Source organism: Columba livia, chromosome 2 (assembly GCF_036013475.1).
Source record: "Columba livia isolate bColLiv1 breed racing homer chromosome 2, bColLiv1.pat.W.v2, whole genome shotgun sequence".
In the NCBI taxonomy this organism is placed as follows: Eukaryota; Metazoa; Chordata; class Aves; order Columbiformes; family Columbidae; genus Columba; species Columba livia.
In genome coordinates this window covers 119,728,797-119,746,879 of record NC_088603.1, presented here as the reverse complement: position 1 = coordinate 119,746,879, position 18,083 = coordinate 119,728,797, and the positions used below count along the sequence as shown (strand labels likewise).

The 18,083-nt window shown below is 34.0% G+C and overlaps 1 protein-coding gene across 8 annotated transcripts in view; it reads right to left on the bottom strand.

Annotated features, from left to right (window-relative positions):
* Positions 1-18,083, bottom strand: part of SNTG1 (syntrophin gamma 1) — a 347,784-nt gene that overhangs the window by 122,133 nt on the left and 207,568 nt on the right. For 4 of the 8 annotated variants that reach the window (XM_065053502.1, XM_065053507.1, XM_065053508.1 and 1 more), the window contains 4 exons: positions 13,363-13,419; positions 6,151-6,208; positions 3,588-3,631; positions 3,439-3,480 (listed from right to left, as the gene is read on the bottom strand). The exons of 1 other annotated variant lie outside the window; for it this stretch is intronic. In XM_065053502.1, the coding sequence (XP_064909574.1) occupies positions 3,439-3,480; positions 3,588-3,631; positions 6,151-6,208; positions 13,363-13,419 (201 nt within the window). Of the gene's footprint in view, positions 1-3,438; positions 3,513-3,587; positions 3,632-6,150; positions 6,209-13,362; positions 13,420-18,083 lie in introns of all 8 variants that reach the window. 3 more of the 8 variants (XM_065053510.1, XM_065053511.1, XM_065053503.1) reach the window with 3 other exon arrangements.

The following is an 18,083-nucleotide window of genomic DNA, read 5'->3' as shown; positions in this document are numbered from 1 at the left end:
ATAGAAAGAGCACAAACTCATGTAAATTAACAGATAAAATGGCCTCTCCTTATGCCTCCATTCAAGTTCATACTGCATTTTTGATGTCAAACTGCCAGTGTGATGTTGAGAGATGTTGCTAGAATTTTTTTTCCTCAGCCTCCTCCCATGCTGACACTTCACCATAGAGAACGTGTATTTATTTTACCATTGGAGGGCACTAAGACTGAAGTAATGTTATGGTGTACTCAGATGGGAGTCTTTATAACCCAAGACAAACAGCAAGCTGACATTCAGCCTTTGATAGAAACTCATAATGTGCTTTCATGATGTGAATAATATTCTCACCTTCTGCAAGGAGAAAACTTAACTCAAAATGGAGAGATTCACCTAGAGCTAAACCAAAACCAAAACAAAACAAAAGCAACAAAAAAATCCCCACAAAAACCAAACAAACACACACACACACACAAAGAAAAACAAAAGAAAAACAAAAGAAAAACAAACAAACGAAACCCAAACAAAAACAAAACAGAAAGGAACTGTATAGAGGCCTCCAATAAGGTACACTGAGAACTGACTAAACCTACCTATCCTGTCTTATAAGAGTCCTATCTAACTATCTATCCATCTATCTACCTATCATCTATATGTCTAACTAGGTATCTACCTATTTATCAGATTCAGGTTTCAGATTGTAGTATATTTCTTGGATAACAGGATCTGTGCATCACAAGATCTAAGAACTACTGGAAGACAATAAAGATGACAAAGTAGTGCCCACAAGCCTTAGGACAATCAAGTTCAGTATACACTGGGGAAAAATTCTCCCTACTGTGAAAGACAGAACTAATTTGATTAAACTACTTATTTTTTAAATGCAAACAAATTTATATGCATAGTATTGTTATCACTAAAACATAGTGAAATACCAGCATCAACTAATCATCATTGTAATACAACAGGCTACAGTGATTATACCACAGGTGTCATTACAGAGCTATGAAGATATGACATACACTCAAAATGTTTCTGCGAGCAGCAAGAAGGTTTGGATCTGTAAAAGGAATGAACACTCATAGGATGCACACTGCAGGTACAAGTCTGAATTTTCTATGGGCATCTTCAGCTTTACATACAGAAAAAAAATTCCATACTGGTTTACAATGAATATTTTCTAAGACATTAAGACAACCCAAAGCACTAATATATTCTCCCATAATACGATACTTGCTAAGTCTTAATTTGTTACAGAAAGAAATCAGAAAGAAACAAAGCTCTGAGCTCATGTGCCTTACATAGCCATATTAAAAGTATCCAAATGCAATAAGGATTGAAAATTAAGTTTCCTCTACTGTTCGGCTCCCTCCTGTGAGCAACTATGCTCCATGCAGTTCTTATTTTCTCCCTTACCTGGAGATTAGAGCTACAGATTCTGTATTTGATAAAGACTCTGCAAAGGGAAGTGCTAGAACAACTCAAACTGCAAATGGCATGCACCTGTAACTCCTGCTGGCAGAGTTGATGTATTTGCCCTTGACTCAGGGTTATGCCTAAACCCACAGATTACTGCACAACGCATAACCATGTCTACCGTTATTATAGAAGGCTTTACAACAAATTTACTCTACAAATATATAACATACAACAGTCAATGTTCCTGAAAAATGAAACAAAAGCATCATCTGAGGGTTTTTTTAATTTATTTGTTGTTATTTTATACCTTCTCTGCATATTTTAGTCTAAAAAATGTCACACAGACATTTAATGTTATCTAAATATTGCTCAATATTTACTATTAATTCTTAAGAATGATTTTTAGTTAGAATAAAGATTTCATTTTAAATTTATCTGCTTCTTAAAATCCTAAAACACTTGCACATACACAAATGCATATTCAAAACTGGCAAAATACACTTTTAAAATTATTATTCAGAGGTAATTACCTATAAGGAGTTTGAGAAGCAGATTATGTTAGAGAAACAAGATATAAAGCAAAATTTAACATGATGACACTTGCTACTCTCTGTAAATGTGCACCTTTTGGCTCTTCCAAACTCACTTTTTTTCATTAAAGTGTTATAAACGCATCACAAATAGCCAATAGATTTATATATGATTGCAATGGTTAAGAGATTTTCTCAGAAAGATGAAAAAACAATCCTGGTGTTCTTACCAGTTTTCAATATGCTTTTGAGTGTGCAAATCTACACTTTTAGTAGCATCTTTTTCTCATGTTTTGAAATTCTAACAGCCTATTTAATCCCATTGAGAGATTTACCAGATTAATGCATATCAAACCAAACAACTATTGTAGGATGATAAAACATTAAAATCTTTTGACTGTTGCACAGTCAAAGTTTAAACTATAGGCAATATAGGCACTATAACCATGCCTATTAGCTTGTTTATATGGAAGGTGGTATGATGAAGGTTCTGGAGCATGATTTGCAGCACAAATTTCTAACATGAAAGCAGTGCACAAAAGCACTCTGATGAATAGTGCAGTGATCTAATCTTTCAGCCTCCACTTTTCTCCATTCCTCCTCCTTCTTTTCATCAGAACTTCATCTTTATTAACCCTTGCTTTCTATATCTGAACAACATGATTTGTCATGTAACAGAATGTTGTAAAACAGAGCATCTTTGAATTAGCAAAGTAAGTTTTAGAAAAGTAAACTTTCAAATATAACATTATTACACTATTTAAAAAAAACCAAAAAAACCACAGGTACAAGTTCTTTGGAGCTACACAGGAATTAAAGATAATTTCTTTGGCAATTTTCTCATTTTTGGCATTCATTTCTGAAATATAGGGTTTCCTACTTCTGAAGGTACTAAAAAAGAGAATAAAAAAGTAAACCATAACACAAGTACTTCATACTTCTAGCAACACTGATTTTCCAAGGGAACCAACCTACTATAGAGCTCTCAAATACACATGGCTTCTCTAGAAGGAATCTCCTTAATACACTATTATTTTAAACTGATACTTATAAGAACTTAGCTGAAGGATGACAGCACCCTCATAAGTAACAGCCAGAGAATGAAAGGCAGAGGAATAGTTTTATTTCAATTTATAAACAGGATTAAAACCAACCAAACAACAAATCTCCAACATAGTGCAAATTACAGCTTTTGAAATTAAAATGACCTCACACAGCCAGAAAGGTGTAGCACTTCTAAAATTTGACAGCTATAAGCCAGAAGAAGAAATGTTAGAATATGTATAGATAAAATCTGCATAATAAAATAATATATCTGAGAATAGCAATTACAACAAACTTATGAGGAAGACATTGCACTATGATCTTAGTTGCTTGCTATGCTACAAGGTGTAGTCATATTTGTTTAGAATTAACAATAATACAACTGATACCAGCACATTGCTATCAGTGTACACTATCATCTCAATAACTACAAAAGACAGAAAATAGACTAAGAAATAGAAAAGCTCACCACTTCTTCATGCCTGCATTTTCTCACATTAATTCCATTAATCTGTTATTAAAAAGATAAAGAGAAGACTTACTCTATATTTCATAAGTATAGATTTCATTTAACTTTTCTAGAAAAATATAAACAAAAGAGCTTGCAATTTTACTCACCTGTAGAATTGCATCTCCTATAAAGAGCAAACCTGAAAGTTCAGCTGAAAACAGAAAGCATATTTTTCACTTATTTTGTATAACGCATCCTGCATTTTATGCTCATGTATTCCTATTTAATTTAGTGTTCTAACATAATCTTTTAGAAATCTAAACCAAAACCTAAGAAAATACCCAATACAGGTATTCCAAATAAATACTGGCATATCAGTGTTACAATGAAAGGGTCTACCCAGCCCAAGTACAAGACTGCAAAACATCTTCCATCAAACACTAACACCTTTCAGGGTGTTATAGCTAGGTGTGGCATACTTTTCTGAGTAGAAGATTATGCAGAACTAGGTTCTATTTGACTGTGAGAGATCATTTCTTACAAACTCTGAGGAAAAAGCAACATGGAGACTCCAGAATGACAAATTAAACTTGTAAGCTTTCACCAAAGATACTTTAGATACTGAATCTTTGATAAGTTCAGTGGAGTATTTATGCTGGATAACAATTTATGTGATGAAGAGCTAGACAATCAGTATATTGTACAAAAACACCAGCCAAACTATTTTTAAAACAAAGCTATACCTTATAAATCACAAGGGAATTTACAAAATCTAATTCTACAGTTACAATTTTTAAATTTCGTGTTGTGCTACAGAGCTATCACATGCAAATATACCTTAGAAATACATAAGAAAAATAATAAAGATTATTTAAGTGTCTATAAATACATAAATAACTCCTATGATGAGAACTAAGGAATGTTAACAGGTTATACAGGATTATTTATCTATTGTATTCCAAAACATCACAGAAGACACTGTCTAGAAATCACTAGAATAGGACTTGATCCAGAAACTATACTTATTTACATGAGTTGTAAAACTGGTATCAATACTGACACAAATTATGATACTCAAAGACATGTTTGAAGGACTGGTCTTATTAGCTAGGTGTAACAAAGGATGCTTAAATTACTGGAGGACAAACATTTTGATTTTTTTTTCTTTTTTTTTTCTTAAACAAATGCATATTTCAATATTCTTCGGAGTCTGGGCTTGCATGTACTAACACTTCATATATGACTTAATGTGCTAGACTAAGAACATTATGTGCATCACTGGTTTTATTTTAAGAATTGCATCAAATGTCACATTCTTGTTTACAGGTCAAACAAAAGAGCTGCAGTCAAGTGGGGGAGGGCTGAACTAAGCCTTTAGAGCTTTGAGGTACAGGCTATGGGTCAAACAGCATTTTCCGTATCAAAGATCGCTAGTACAGACACACTGAAAGCAGCAATCGAAATTGTACCTCAGCTAGGTATTGAGGTTAGAAACAATGCATCAGCTGCTGTAGCAAAAATATAATGACCAAAATGAAAGAAAACAGTGTGCACTTTTGTGTGCTCATTTAATCTTAAATCTGCGTTTCTTATTTTTCCTGCAGTGCTTAATAGCATTTTAATAGCTAGTGTAGGTAATATATGCCACATTATTATGTGTTGCATACTAAAGTGTATACTGAAAAGAACCGAGTCACAAGTGTAACTTCTTAAGGTTAACGTTATTGCCTTCCTAAGGGGCTCATTCCATGCTGCTCTAAAACCTGCCTACATACACTGTTCACATCTACTTTTGAGGATTAGCTTTTGGTTCTCAATATGGTGATTCCCCTGTACCTCTCTTTATCTGTGTGTATGAATATGAGATCTTTTTATGATGGCACATTTTTATTGTGCATCCTACTGCATTACAAATAGAGGGAAATCCTTCCAAGTTAATGCCTCTGACCTTACACAAATGTACACAGATACGCAAAAACACAACAGAGGTATTAAGTACACCATATTATTATACTATTGATTCACAACCTTCGTCTCTCATCATTGAACACATCGTGAGCTGTTTAACCATTATCCATCTTCCTAGCACATATTATATAATTCCAATAATTAAAAACAATACAGAGATTCAGCACCAGCTCTGCATGCACTAAAATGAAGGGTGATTAAGATCTTATGCAGTACCAGTTTCGTTAGGTATGAGTTGCTGCAAAGGCTCACATAGCACAGCATCCAATGTTGAAATAATAAAGGGGTATTACCAAGGTTTTGCCATTACCCAACCCTGTCTGAGTGTTACCCTACTAACCTGTACGAAAAAACATGCATTTTCTTCTTGTGTTACCATGCTTTACTGGCCAAATATTTGATCCGCTACAAAGCATCCTGACAATAACCATTTGGGAATAAAAGACACAAAATCAGTAGCTTTTCAAATTTTTTTTATGTATTTTCATTCTCTAAATACCTTCCTGTTTTTCTCCTTAAAAATAATGCTTTACAAGCACTTCTTTTCAAATAATCATGTTGAAAATTGTTTATAGAATATTCCAAATATAAATTCTGCACTTTTTCAGATAATAGTTCTGAGGAAGAGAGAGATCATAATGAGATGGAGAGATAAATGGTACACCATTAGCATATATTTAACACCTCCTGAAAAATCTTAAGAATTAATGTACCTTGCTTTATGGACCACATTAAAACACAGTGTACTAATCTGACACCCACCTCTTTGTTCTTTGGAAATCTTAGAAATGACCACTGGAATATTATGTTCTGCTCCACCCTAAAAAGAGAATAAATGGCAATTTCATCAGTCACTGGAAATATCTTTTTGCATAAAATCATATTTTATCCTTTTTCTAAGTGCAATATTCAGAGTGACTGAGAAAACTCTGATCCTGCATTTCCTCTTTTTTTCAGTACTGTTTTTAAAATAAATAGTTTATTTGGATTAATTGCTTATTGCCTCTCATAAAAGAGTTCTTATTTGCCACCATCAGCTCAGGAAGTGAATTGATTGATGTTCAAAACATCACAAAACCTGAAAGAAAAGGACATCAGTTTCTGTGAATTTTAGAGAGCTTAATGCATGAAACCGTGTCCTACAAAAGCAAAATGGCCATTACACTAAAATGGCAACCATGCTGTGACCACTTAGTCTTCATGCTGGTAAGAAACAGGTAAACAAAAGCCTAAGAAAAGCAAGTTTGGACTTTTCATCTCAAAAGCAGCCTTTATTTGTTTCCATCTCTTTCACACAAGCACAAACAGCAGTGGGATAAGTAACATGAAACAGAAAAAAAACCCACTAAGGAATGGAACAGTAGATGTACAATAAATGGGGGAAAACAAAGGAAAGCTGAACAGTAATTCAACAGTTCAACAGCAATTCAGTGCTGTTGCTTCATTCAATTTGTCCTGTTGGGACTGGAAGCATTCATGGTGCTTGAAATAAAGTATTAAAAAGAAACCTTAAATAAAAAGAAAACCAAAGGAAGAGAAAGGCAAAGATACACAGAGACACAAATACTTTCTTCCTCTGTAGAGAGCATCGAAGTATAAGTCCGAATACAACCTGTACAAATTCAGATAATCAGAAACTACAGTCTGACATGCTTTTATTTTACCTTGGAATCCTGGTTAAGTGTTTGCTTACTCTTTTCTTCAGTAGCCAGATTTTTCTTTGGAAGCAATGGCTTTCTTAGGTCCAGGCATTAAGTGTTGAGGGTTGGAAATGACTGACATGGGTATTTTCATAGAATCACAGAATCATAGACTGTCCTGAGTTGGAAGGGACCCACAAGGATCATCAAGTCAAGCTCCTGTTCCTGCATATGACAACCCCACAGTTCACACCATGTGTCTGAGGGTGTTGTCCAGTCTCTTCTTGAACACTGTCAGGCTTGAAGCTGTGACTGCCTCCCTGGGGAGACTGTTCCAGTGCTCCACCACCCTCTGGGGGAAGAACCTTTTACAAATGTCTAGCCTAACCCTCTCCTGGCACATCTTCCTGTCATTCCCTTGGGTTCTGTCATTGGTCACTAAAGAGAAGAGTTCAGTGCCTATCCTTCCTCCTCCTCTTGTGAGGAAACTGTAGACTGTGATAAGGTCTCCCCTTCTCCAGGCTAAACAAACCAAGTGACTTTAGCTGCTTCTCACATGGTTTCCTCTCCAAACCCTTCACCAACTTAATACATATCAATTTTTCATGCAATAACCACTTGTTTGAAACTCAGTAGGCTCCTGCACCCAACAGCTATTTCTGTCATGGAATAAGGACTAATTTCATGTAAAACTGTAGAATTTTAAATAGGATTAAAGCTGCTTCTGCTAGTGGCTATCAGTGCAAATGATCCTAAAAAGACTGAGTTAATGGGGATCTCAGTAATATTACAACAATTATATGTCTATGAGAAAAGTTCTATTGGCATTGTACGAGATGAGTGCTGACAAGCACAGAATGTATTGATTTCTGTAGCATGGACTGAGGATTCACCACATGAAAACCAGGAGGCTACCTTAATTTCAGTCAGGCTTAGAAATGTATTCAGACTAGATAAATTGTAGCTTTATAACCTGCTGAATAACTTTCAATGGTTTTCAACAAAGGAACAACAACAGTAAAAGTTTGCTTTGCTTAAGATAATCAGTTAAAGCTCACTAAAATTATAAGACTTAACCTACACCCTCCAGATTTCTCCTTAGTCAAATGCACATTTATCTTCTTCCAAAATTTTCAAACAAAGGGTTCCCTTCCTAAACCTTCAAAGTTTCACAAAGATTTCACTGTCCAGGACATTTAAAGCTCAGTAAAGGAGTAGAGGCTTTAAGGCTCAGCATAGCTAGCATACATGTTTTTTCCTCAGTAAAATGGCCTCCCTCCCTCCTTAGACTCAGCTCTTCAGTAAAGATGGAAATTAGTGTTATTACTAAGCCAGAGTCAAATCCACTTGGCAGCTGGTGATGAATGGTGTTCTTGCAACATCTTGTTAAGTACTACTTCAGATTGACAGTGAAGCCTTGCATCTTGCATCCTCCATACTTAATTTTCGATCCCATAGAAGAAAAAATGTATGTGTGTCTAAATTCTGTTTTCATAGACTTAGGAGATACTCTACTTCAGAAATCTCTGGGAACAGTAACCACTTTTCCTTTGTTTTAAATTTTCCCTCCCTCTAGTGTGGACATGTAGTTATAACCTCAGACCAGAGGAGGAAATAAAAACATGTCAAGTGATGGTGTTGAAATATTGAAAACTCAGACCCCTAACAGACTCTACTGCCAATCTTTGTAATTAATGCAAATTTTCTCTATCATTTTTCCCTAAAAGGAAAGGATGCACTTGGAATGAAGGTAGGTGCCCACCTGCAGAGTTTGTCCTGCTGGAAGAGGCAGAGGAAGCTCTAATCACTGGCAGATGGTCGAAGCTTACTGTCCTGGCTGTTGGCCATTACTGGTGGGAGGTCACTCACACCTCCTTTGAAAGTTTCACATGATACAGTTCTAAACATTTTTTCTTGTCCCAGTTTTTATACATGAGGATTTTTTTTCTTAAGTTTTAGGCTATTTTCTGAAGTTTTAGTCATATGAAAAATAGGGCTATTGAAATGAGTAACTTTTATTGACAAATGCTGGTTTTGTATTTTGCCCCAAGTATAATAATAATAATAATAATAATAATAATAATAATAATAATAACCAACTGTTTTGTCTTTATAAACAGTCAGAGTGGATAAAAAATTAGATTGATTTTTGGACTTTAGCATCCTCAAAGTTAGACAATGTAGGGGACATTTTTATTTCATACTGAAAGGCAACATTTATTCCATTAACAGAAATGGGCCCATTTGTTTTGGCTTTGAGATCTAGAGGCAGAAGTATGGGTCATGTCTATGAAGATAAACTATATTCCCAATTGAAAAAAGGTTACTTTATTCATGTTATATATTGGAAGCTGTTCATGTAATGCTCTGAACTGTCTTCATGGACTGTCTTATAGAATGCTAGTTGCAATAAGCCAAAACTGTGTCAGGAATCAAGGTAGAAATCAAACAACATGGACAATATCTCAAAACAATATTGTAGATGGAACCATAATGCCACTTCCAAAATACATTCAACGCCAACTGCCTTAAGTACATAAGCCTCTAAAGATGAAAAAATAATTTTTTAAACTAAAAGCTAGATGATTCTTCAATTAATTAAAGATTTGTAGCCTTTTTATTTTGTTAATTGTTTCAATTTCAAAGAGAGAAAATGTGTTAATAAAAATATATCCCAGAATGAATGAAGAGAAAGAGAATCTTTTAGGTATGTATGCCAGTGTGAGCAGGACAGGAACACATGCTTCAGAGATTTTTTGATTGAGTCAAACTTTGAAAAGTCAAACGCATTCTCAGAACATCTGTGATGTTGTTCATCATTTAAAAAGAATGATCAAAACAGAGGCAGGAAAACGGCACTGTACAGAGACCTGGAAGTCAGAAGTAAAACTGTAACTGCAAACCTTAATTTATTTCATGAACTATCAATTTTATTACCTATTTCTGCAAGAACACTACACTCCAAGTTTGAGAAACATGATATTCTTTCAGAAGTCACACACTTTACAGCTTCTTGTGTGAAATCTCTGCATCTCAAATTTGTCAGAGATGTGGTAAATGACTTCAATACTACAGTACATTTACCAATTTCTACATCTAACTCCATGGCTATTGCTTCAGACACAGAGGATTATTAACGGGGGTTCTACAGCAACTTCAGAAATAAGAAAATAATTCCTTCTGAAGGGTGTAAAACAGATAAATCCTGCTTCAAATAAAATCATGCTTTTACCATTAACTTCAGTAAAATTAAGTACAGCAAAACACAAAGCAGGTTTTCTTTTATTGTTGTTCTTTTGAACCTTTAAAGTATGGATTATAAGCAATTTTTGTTAAGGGCTTAGGTTTGGATCTTTTGTAAAAATCAATCTATCTATCTCACAAGTGGTTCGTTTTAAGCAGTTACCTGAGTCTCTGAGTTTTACAAATATAGTTATAACATAAAAGAAGAGAGTTCCTCTCATAGACAGATTACCAAAAGATAACTAGACAGTTTCATTTTGGAATTATTAACATTTTGACCTTCTGGTCTTTAGGAAAAAAAATAAAGTAAAAATAAAATAAAATGAAAAAATCCAAGTATCCAGAATTCTTAGGGTAGGATAAGATGCTTCCAGAATTTCATCTAGGGAAAGTTAACAGGTTACTTGATCATGTGAGATTTCTCACAGCAAACAGGTGTTTAAGTCAGCAGAATGCCTTAGAGCTGAATGCCAAAACTAGACAAATTCATATCAAAACACAAGCAATCATTTTAAAGTGAGGTTCATTAATCACTGTACTGGTATAACTCACACTTCAGATAAACTGCATCCTCTGATATACAGCACCGTTGAAAAGCAAGTCCTCTGACAACCACCATCTTTAAATAATCAGAGAGTAGCAAGATAACAGGAACTACTGTAGTACATGAGGTGGTGGCAGACAGAGTTACTGAAACAAGGAGGAAAGGCATCCTCGCTCCTACAGGCTGACTTATAGACCTCTAATTTAAGGTATTATTACAAAATAATTACTTTTCTATTTAAAACTAATAATAAGTCCTTTATTAAAATTCAGGAATCTTGCAAAACAAAACAAAACAAAAATAACGAACTGTAACTCATGTGCAAGAATAAGCACACCATGATTGAATACCCCCTATTAAAACAGAAAACTGGCACTTTTCAGAGTGTTTGGAACTGACATCGACATTTCAGGGAATACCTAAGAAATCCATTTCAGTGAGTCTTAGTAAAGTTTGCCTACTAAACGACAAATAAAAATTACTTTACATTCTAGTTCAAAGTTGTTTCTTACTAATAGCTTAAAATGATAATAGAAGATTATATTATTTATTTGTTTTAGATTGTGTTGGCTATCCAATTAATTGTCAATCTTTCTTTTTGACAATTCAGGATTTCTGATAAATGGATCTGGCAAAATAGTCTCCAGATTTACTGATTTTTAAAAACAACTATTTTTTAAAAAATAAATCTTATTGTCTGATACACATAAACAGAATAACCCAGACTATAGAAGTCTAGTCGCCTTTTAATTTATCTAATCTATACGATTCCAGCGAGTTGGAGTTTCCTTTGTTGAAAAAGATTTCTTCATTTAATGACATCCATTGAAGGAATTTCATCACTGCTGGCTACTCTAAAAATCAAAAATAAATTGCTGATCCATGCCTGAATTTATGTAGCTTCACATTTCCACTATATAGATCAATTTTGACCAAAGTATCTATGCAATAAAATGAACCTAGAAAATATGTTTAAACAAAATAATTCAATTTAGAGTCTTCATTTGTAAATTGTATTGCAGTTGCTTCTATTACACTTCATATAGGTTTTTACTGTTTGTTTGGGTTTTTTTTCTATTGAAGCAGGATCTTATAAAAAAATACATAAATTCTCTTCTAACCTGAATTCACAATCTGTTTTGGCACTTTTTAATACTTCTGCAGCTTGAAAAAATTTTCTTCAGAACAAAGGATATCTTGCTCTACAATTTTCAGAATAACTTGCTCTACTAATTTAAGACAGACCATCTGCACATTCACATTCATTTATATTTCAATGAGATTTCATTTTATACAATGTACCTGATACTTAAACAATAATTGTCACCAATTTTAATAATAAGAGATAACCCATTGTAATGTGTAACTAAAAAATCAGTTTTAGTGATTTGTAATGAGACTTGCTTTCCAAACCTGATAAGTCTTTACTGGATCCAGTTATTTCTCAGCACCAGTTAAATAAACCTCATTCACCCAGATACTTTATTTTGGTAAAAACTGTAACCTTTAATGTTATTACAGGAAAATAATTTATTTGCTGTTGACTAAACTCTTCCTCCACAAGATAGGAATTAATTTTCCTTGAATAGAGGACTTTAATAGGTCAACAAGATAACAGTAAGTATACCAAGACATACTTTTGTGAACTAGCATTTCTGTTCAGCAATCTTCTTATCAATGACAACACAAATGCACACTAATCCCTTTTCTGAGTCACTACTTTTAGGGTCAGTACTAGCAAATGTTCACAGGAAAGTCTATACTTTCACTTCATATGCATAATTTAAGCCTCTTTGCATTCATGTGAAGTTCACTTTTTCCATTGTGATCTTGGAGCTGAGGACTGCTGTGTTTAGAAGACAAAATTAATGCTCTGTTGTCTACACTGAGAGTCAAAGCTTAGGTAAGGCTTTCAAAATCATGGCAATATAGAAGAAAAAGGTTATGATTACAAAAATGACTAACACTTCCTCCCTCTCATCTCTTCTTCCCTCAAAAAGGATCACCTACACTTACACATCTTCTTAAATCTTATTGAAGAAAGCAAAAATATGGTAACATGATAAAATGCTGCTGTTGTTTGATCTGCAGAAAAATAAATAATATGAGAAAGCAGTAACACTTTCTGTGCTACTAAAGAATTGCAGTAAATTAATGTGATATTCTTTGTAGAAGATTCGATGATAAACTTATCGGCTGTTCCACATGCCTGCCACTGCAATTTAGCATTCATTAATAACCAGTCAAATTAGAGTGCTGTTGAGCAAAAGTACAGTCTGTGCAGCTGCAAACACTTTGCAGCTCTCATATCAAATCTTATTATAGAGTTGCTCAGCTTGAATCTTAAGGGGATGATCCTTCCATTTCCTTCCATTCCATAGGGCAGTATAGCTACTAGTTGCCTAGTTGTGACAGTATCTAACATCCCAGAATATGTTTGCTCTATTGTTTCTAGTTCTTTAAAACAGATTTTCCTCATTAAAAGTAAAATTAACTATATACACAGTTTGTGTGACATAGAGTAGTAGAACAAAAAAATCATCCTACCTTTATGCTTAATCCAAATCCTCCTACAGTCTGTCTTCTAATTGTTACTGTTCTTTCCTGGGGAAAAACAAACAAACAAACAAAAACAAAAACAAACAAAACCAAAACCAAACCAAACCAAAACAAAATAAAAAGTCTTGTTATATTTAATGTTTTCTGCCAAAACATCTATATTCATACATCATCTATATTCATGTTCTCATCCTTCACTGATTATTCTCGTTTTAATAAACTTGTGAGTTCCTGAATGCAAAAATCTCATGAAATCTATGCTGCATAGGTAAAAAGACAAAGTCTGGAAAAAAAGCAGAGGTCCTGCCTCAGACAAAAATTTGTTTGTTCAATTAATACCATATTAGTTTTGTGCACACTAGCAAGTACTGCAAGCAATAAGAACAGAACTATAGAGTTTACCAGTTAGTGCACAACACATGCATTTTAAAGGTCTTAACTTTGACTAGTCCTAAACTGATCCCATAAGCAGGCCGAGCACTAGAAGCTGAAGCACATAAGCTGCACTCCTGTAGCGCATTTTCCACTTTAGTTTAATCCAAAAAGAATACTACTTGTGTGCTCCAAGACCAGTTAGTGATGTGAACCAAAGGTTAATGCTTGTAAATGTGTAATCTAAGAGAGATGTATACAATTTTGCTTTTGAATATCCAAATTTTTGTTGTTGTTGTTGTTTTGTTTTGAGGGTTTTTTTTGGTGGTTTGTTTCTGTTTTTGTTTTTACGTTTGAAATGCATATATACTCATCTATTTGTAACCCACAAATGAATGCATAGTTGGCAATAGAAGGATATATGGCTATCCCATTTCATCTATGTACTTTTGCACTGTTCAAAGGAAGCAGAAGATCCTCATCAGCTCTCAGCTCAGATATTCCAGGATGGAATTTTGTAACAAAGTTCCCAGAAACTGGGTTCATTCCACAAAGTTCTTCCACTTCAGGCCACAAATTGCACCTTTTGTCTGTCAGGAGGTTTCAACTGCAGGTAACGTTGCAGCCAGTATGTTCAGGATGAACTAATACAGGCAGCAGTTCGATGTGTGATCTGACCTGAGTTTACACATATGAGCATGAAACACTCAGCTGTGGCTCCCCTGGTAGCTGTATTTTTCCTGTTAATTCCACCTGACTTCCAACTTCAGCCTTTGTTGAATATGTAGTTAAGAACAGAAGCTTTACTTGTACACACCAGTCAACACATCCCAGTATTTTTGTTATACATGCTCAAATCAAATAGAAAACAATTGTGTTACTGAAGAAGAATTTGAAAAATAGCAACCCTATATAAAGGTAAACTGGCTTGATAGTAATGCATTAACTATGAATGGAATAAAGAATATTACACTTCACAATTAAAGTATCGAGGTAGTATGACCAGTGACAAACATAAATCTTCATTAAAATTTGTAGTTCATGGTATGTCAGTAGTTGCTGCGAAGTTTAAATAGTGGCATCTGAATATACTTTAAGCTGGAGCTATGCTTTTAAAAAGCATAAGAGAAAGCTGTTCTGCAGAATATTGCTATCCTTGTTGTCTTCCTTAGCACAAAGCACATACAATTACCCTTATAGAAGAGTCAATAAAATGTTATTTCTGGTTTTCACTCAAGCAAAGGCAGAGTCAAGCCAGCCCTGAAAACGCCTAATTTGGGGTCTTTCATGAGTTTTCCAGTGCTGTCTGACAGGAAACTAGAAGCACTCTGCACTGGAGTTCAGCATTACATTTTAAGAGGAAGAAATACATGCTTGAGAAATATTTTCCTAGCATAGCAGAGTACAAAACAGACAAAACCGTGCAAAAGTAAGCAAAGGGAACAGAAAAATTTCAAAGAACCATAATTTTCCAGAGCAACATAATTTATCAGGGGGTATAATCTGTTTTTGTTTTGTTATGCTTCGTTTTGTTCTGTTCTCTAGGTTCTTTTCTATCTCTGTTGAGAATAGATATTAAATATTTCAGGACTGGAATGCTACTGAACTCATTTGAGCCTTAAAAACATGCTACAAACTAAATCCACTCAAGTGATGTGTTAAGTGTAATGAAGGCGTTGCCTTGTATTTAACCTAAACTAATTCAGCACATTTCTCAGCCTTACAAAAAATGAATATTACTTTGCTGTATCTTAAGCATAAAGACTTACAGACTCTTGACAGCATGATATCTAACAACTACAAACAGGCAAATGATTAATGACCTTCAAAGATACAAATCAGAATTATACATGAGTTACAGATTTCATTAGTGAGCCATCGATAACATCCTACTCTGCGATTGCAAACCTCACATGTACAATATAGCGAAACACATTTTCCAGAAATATCAGAAGCATCGTATATTTAATACACCTTAATTTTGGCTTAGGATCAGAGCCCAGCCCTGATCAGCTTCTCTCCTTTTTTTTTTTTTTTTTTTTTTTTTTTTTTAAATCCAGAAGTTTGGAAGAAAAATATAACACTCATCTAACCAAAGTGAATCCATCTATCTAAAACTGAGTCATTGGTTAAGACAAATTTTCCCTGGTAGTCAGTAAAGAAAACTAAATACGTTCAATTCAGGTGAGTCAAAGCAGATGTCCAGATGTCCAAGTTAGGTGATAATCATCATCATCATTTATGCCCTCCATTGAGTATGAAGCCAGGATGTCAAATTTAACATTAGAAAGACAAATTCTCATTTTACAGCTGCAAAGTAATTTGAATAAATATTTTGATTGTAGATACCAGCTCTGAAATGTTCTTCCAGAAAATGCTTTATCTGAGTAAGGTTTTTCTTTGTAAATTGAATGACTTGCATTTGACTTTTTGTATGTGACTCACAAAACCCCTCAAAAAAACTTCATTTGCAGTGCCACCTTGAACCAAGATCTGCAAACCTTATATTTGATACAATACTTTCAATATAATGATTAATACATTAAAAAAGTTTGACCAGCAAATTGAAGCAGACTATTTTGTTCTGATTCCTTTAATTTGCATTTCAAATGAACAATGACAAAACTAAAATGTTTTCACTGATCTAATATCTTTAAGATTGTAAAATGCCTTGTATCTATTAATTAACAAAATACGGCAACAACTCCAGAAGGCAACACGATTTACGATTTACGATTTTGCATCGGTAAAAAAGTGCTCTACGTATCCTGATTGACAATTCAAGCTGTTCCAGGTTAAAGGTAGTGTTGCTCCATTGATTCAAACTTAAATTCTGCTTGAAATAAAATCTAACTAAAAATCTGTGCCAGATGAAGATTTGCATATTAATATTTCACTTAGTTTTGTCTTCCCCTCTGTTTGTGCAGGGTAGCATTCTATGATTGAATTTGCAATAGTTTTGTGAATTCCAAAAACAACCTCATCTCCAACTTTACAACATAAAACTTAATTCTGATGAGAAGCAGTTCAGTTCAATATCAAGAGTACACAGAATGTCCAGTGAGCTTGTAATTTCATTATCACATTTGTTATCTGCATTACACCAAACAAAAGGAAAGTTAGACGTCCTAGGATTTTTAAATGCAAGATTCAGAACAGTGTTATAGAAGCTGCTTTCTGGAACAGAACAAAAGTAGTTATCATTTTATTGAAAAACTCAAAGCTGCTGCCAAACTGTCAGCATTTTCTGTGCCTCTAGCTCAGAAAATTCCTCATCCACACATAAGTTCATTGACTGGAAAGGACAGCTAAGAGTTTTGCCAAAAAAAATTCTTCCTCAGAGCTATGCAATGAAACAGAAGCAAAGTTTTTCAGGGTTTCATTAAAGAGGTATTTAAATTTCTCCTTAAAACCTATATGATCTTCTTGAGATCACAATTGTCATCTTAAATGAGACTAGAAGTGAAGAATGACCTTGTGAGCAACAGTAAATAGTCAGGAAAGGAAAACACAGAATCCTATGTAATCATTTAACTATTTACATTTAGTCAAGACTTATTGCTATTTATAACAATTAAATCATAGGGCGGAGTCAAGATTCAAAAATTTCATACTGACTGGTATGCAACGTAAAAAAATATTGTGATTATTTAACTAACTCTTAACAATATGATTAATTAGTAATACTTTCAAATTCTTTATTCTGTATAATATAAATCAGCAATCTAATGTCATCTCATAATCTGTCTCTATGAAAGTAGTCAAATAACAGTTGAAGAAAAAGACAAAGAAACTTCAACACTCTTAATAAAGCTGAGTTATCAGCATGTGAAACTTCAATATTCCATTACTCAAGGTTTTTACTAGGACATAAATATTACACTTTTAGTTTGGGGCACTGGTATGACTGCTTATTCATCTTACAAGAATAAATGTTAAAGGATTAATTTGTCTAAGTTCAGACAGAAAACAAGACGTCTTTTAAAAGTGGACAAAACAGACGTAAAGGTATTTTATGTATGGAAGAACACGGAAAAAAGCTGAATGGGTGCAGAACAAAACAGTAGGTGGAAAAAGAGGAATAGAAATGGAGAGAAACCTACAATAGCACAGTGACATGGAAAAAATGTAGGGATAAAAAAGAGGAACATGTTAGAATCTAGTTTTTTAAAATACAATAATGAAATACAAAAATATAATCAGTATGTTGGTAGCAACTTCATAGATTAACCTGTTAACATCTGATGCCATAATATCTTCAAGACCATGCTCTCATGTAGCTTAGCAGCTATTAGTAACCCCACTACATTTTTAAATAAGAAAGCATAATGAGAATT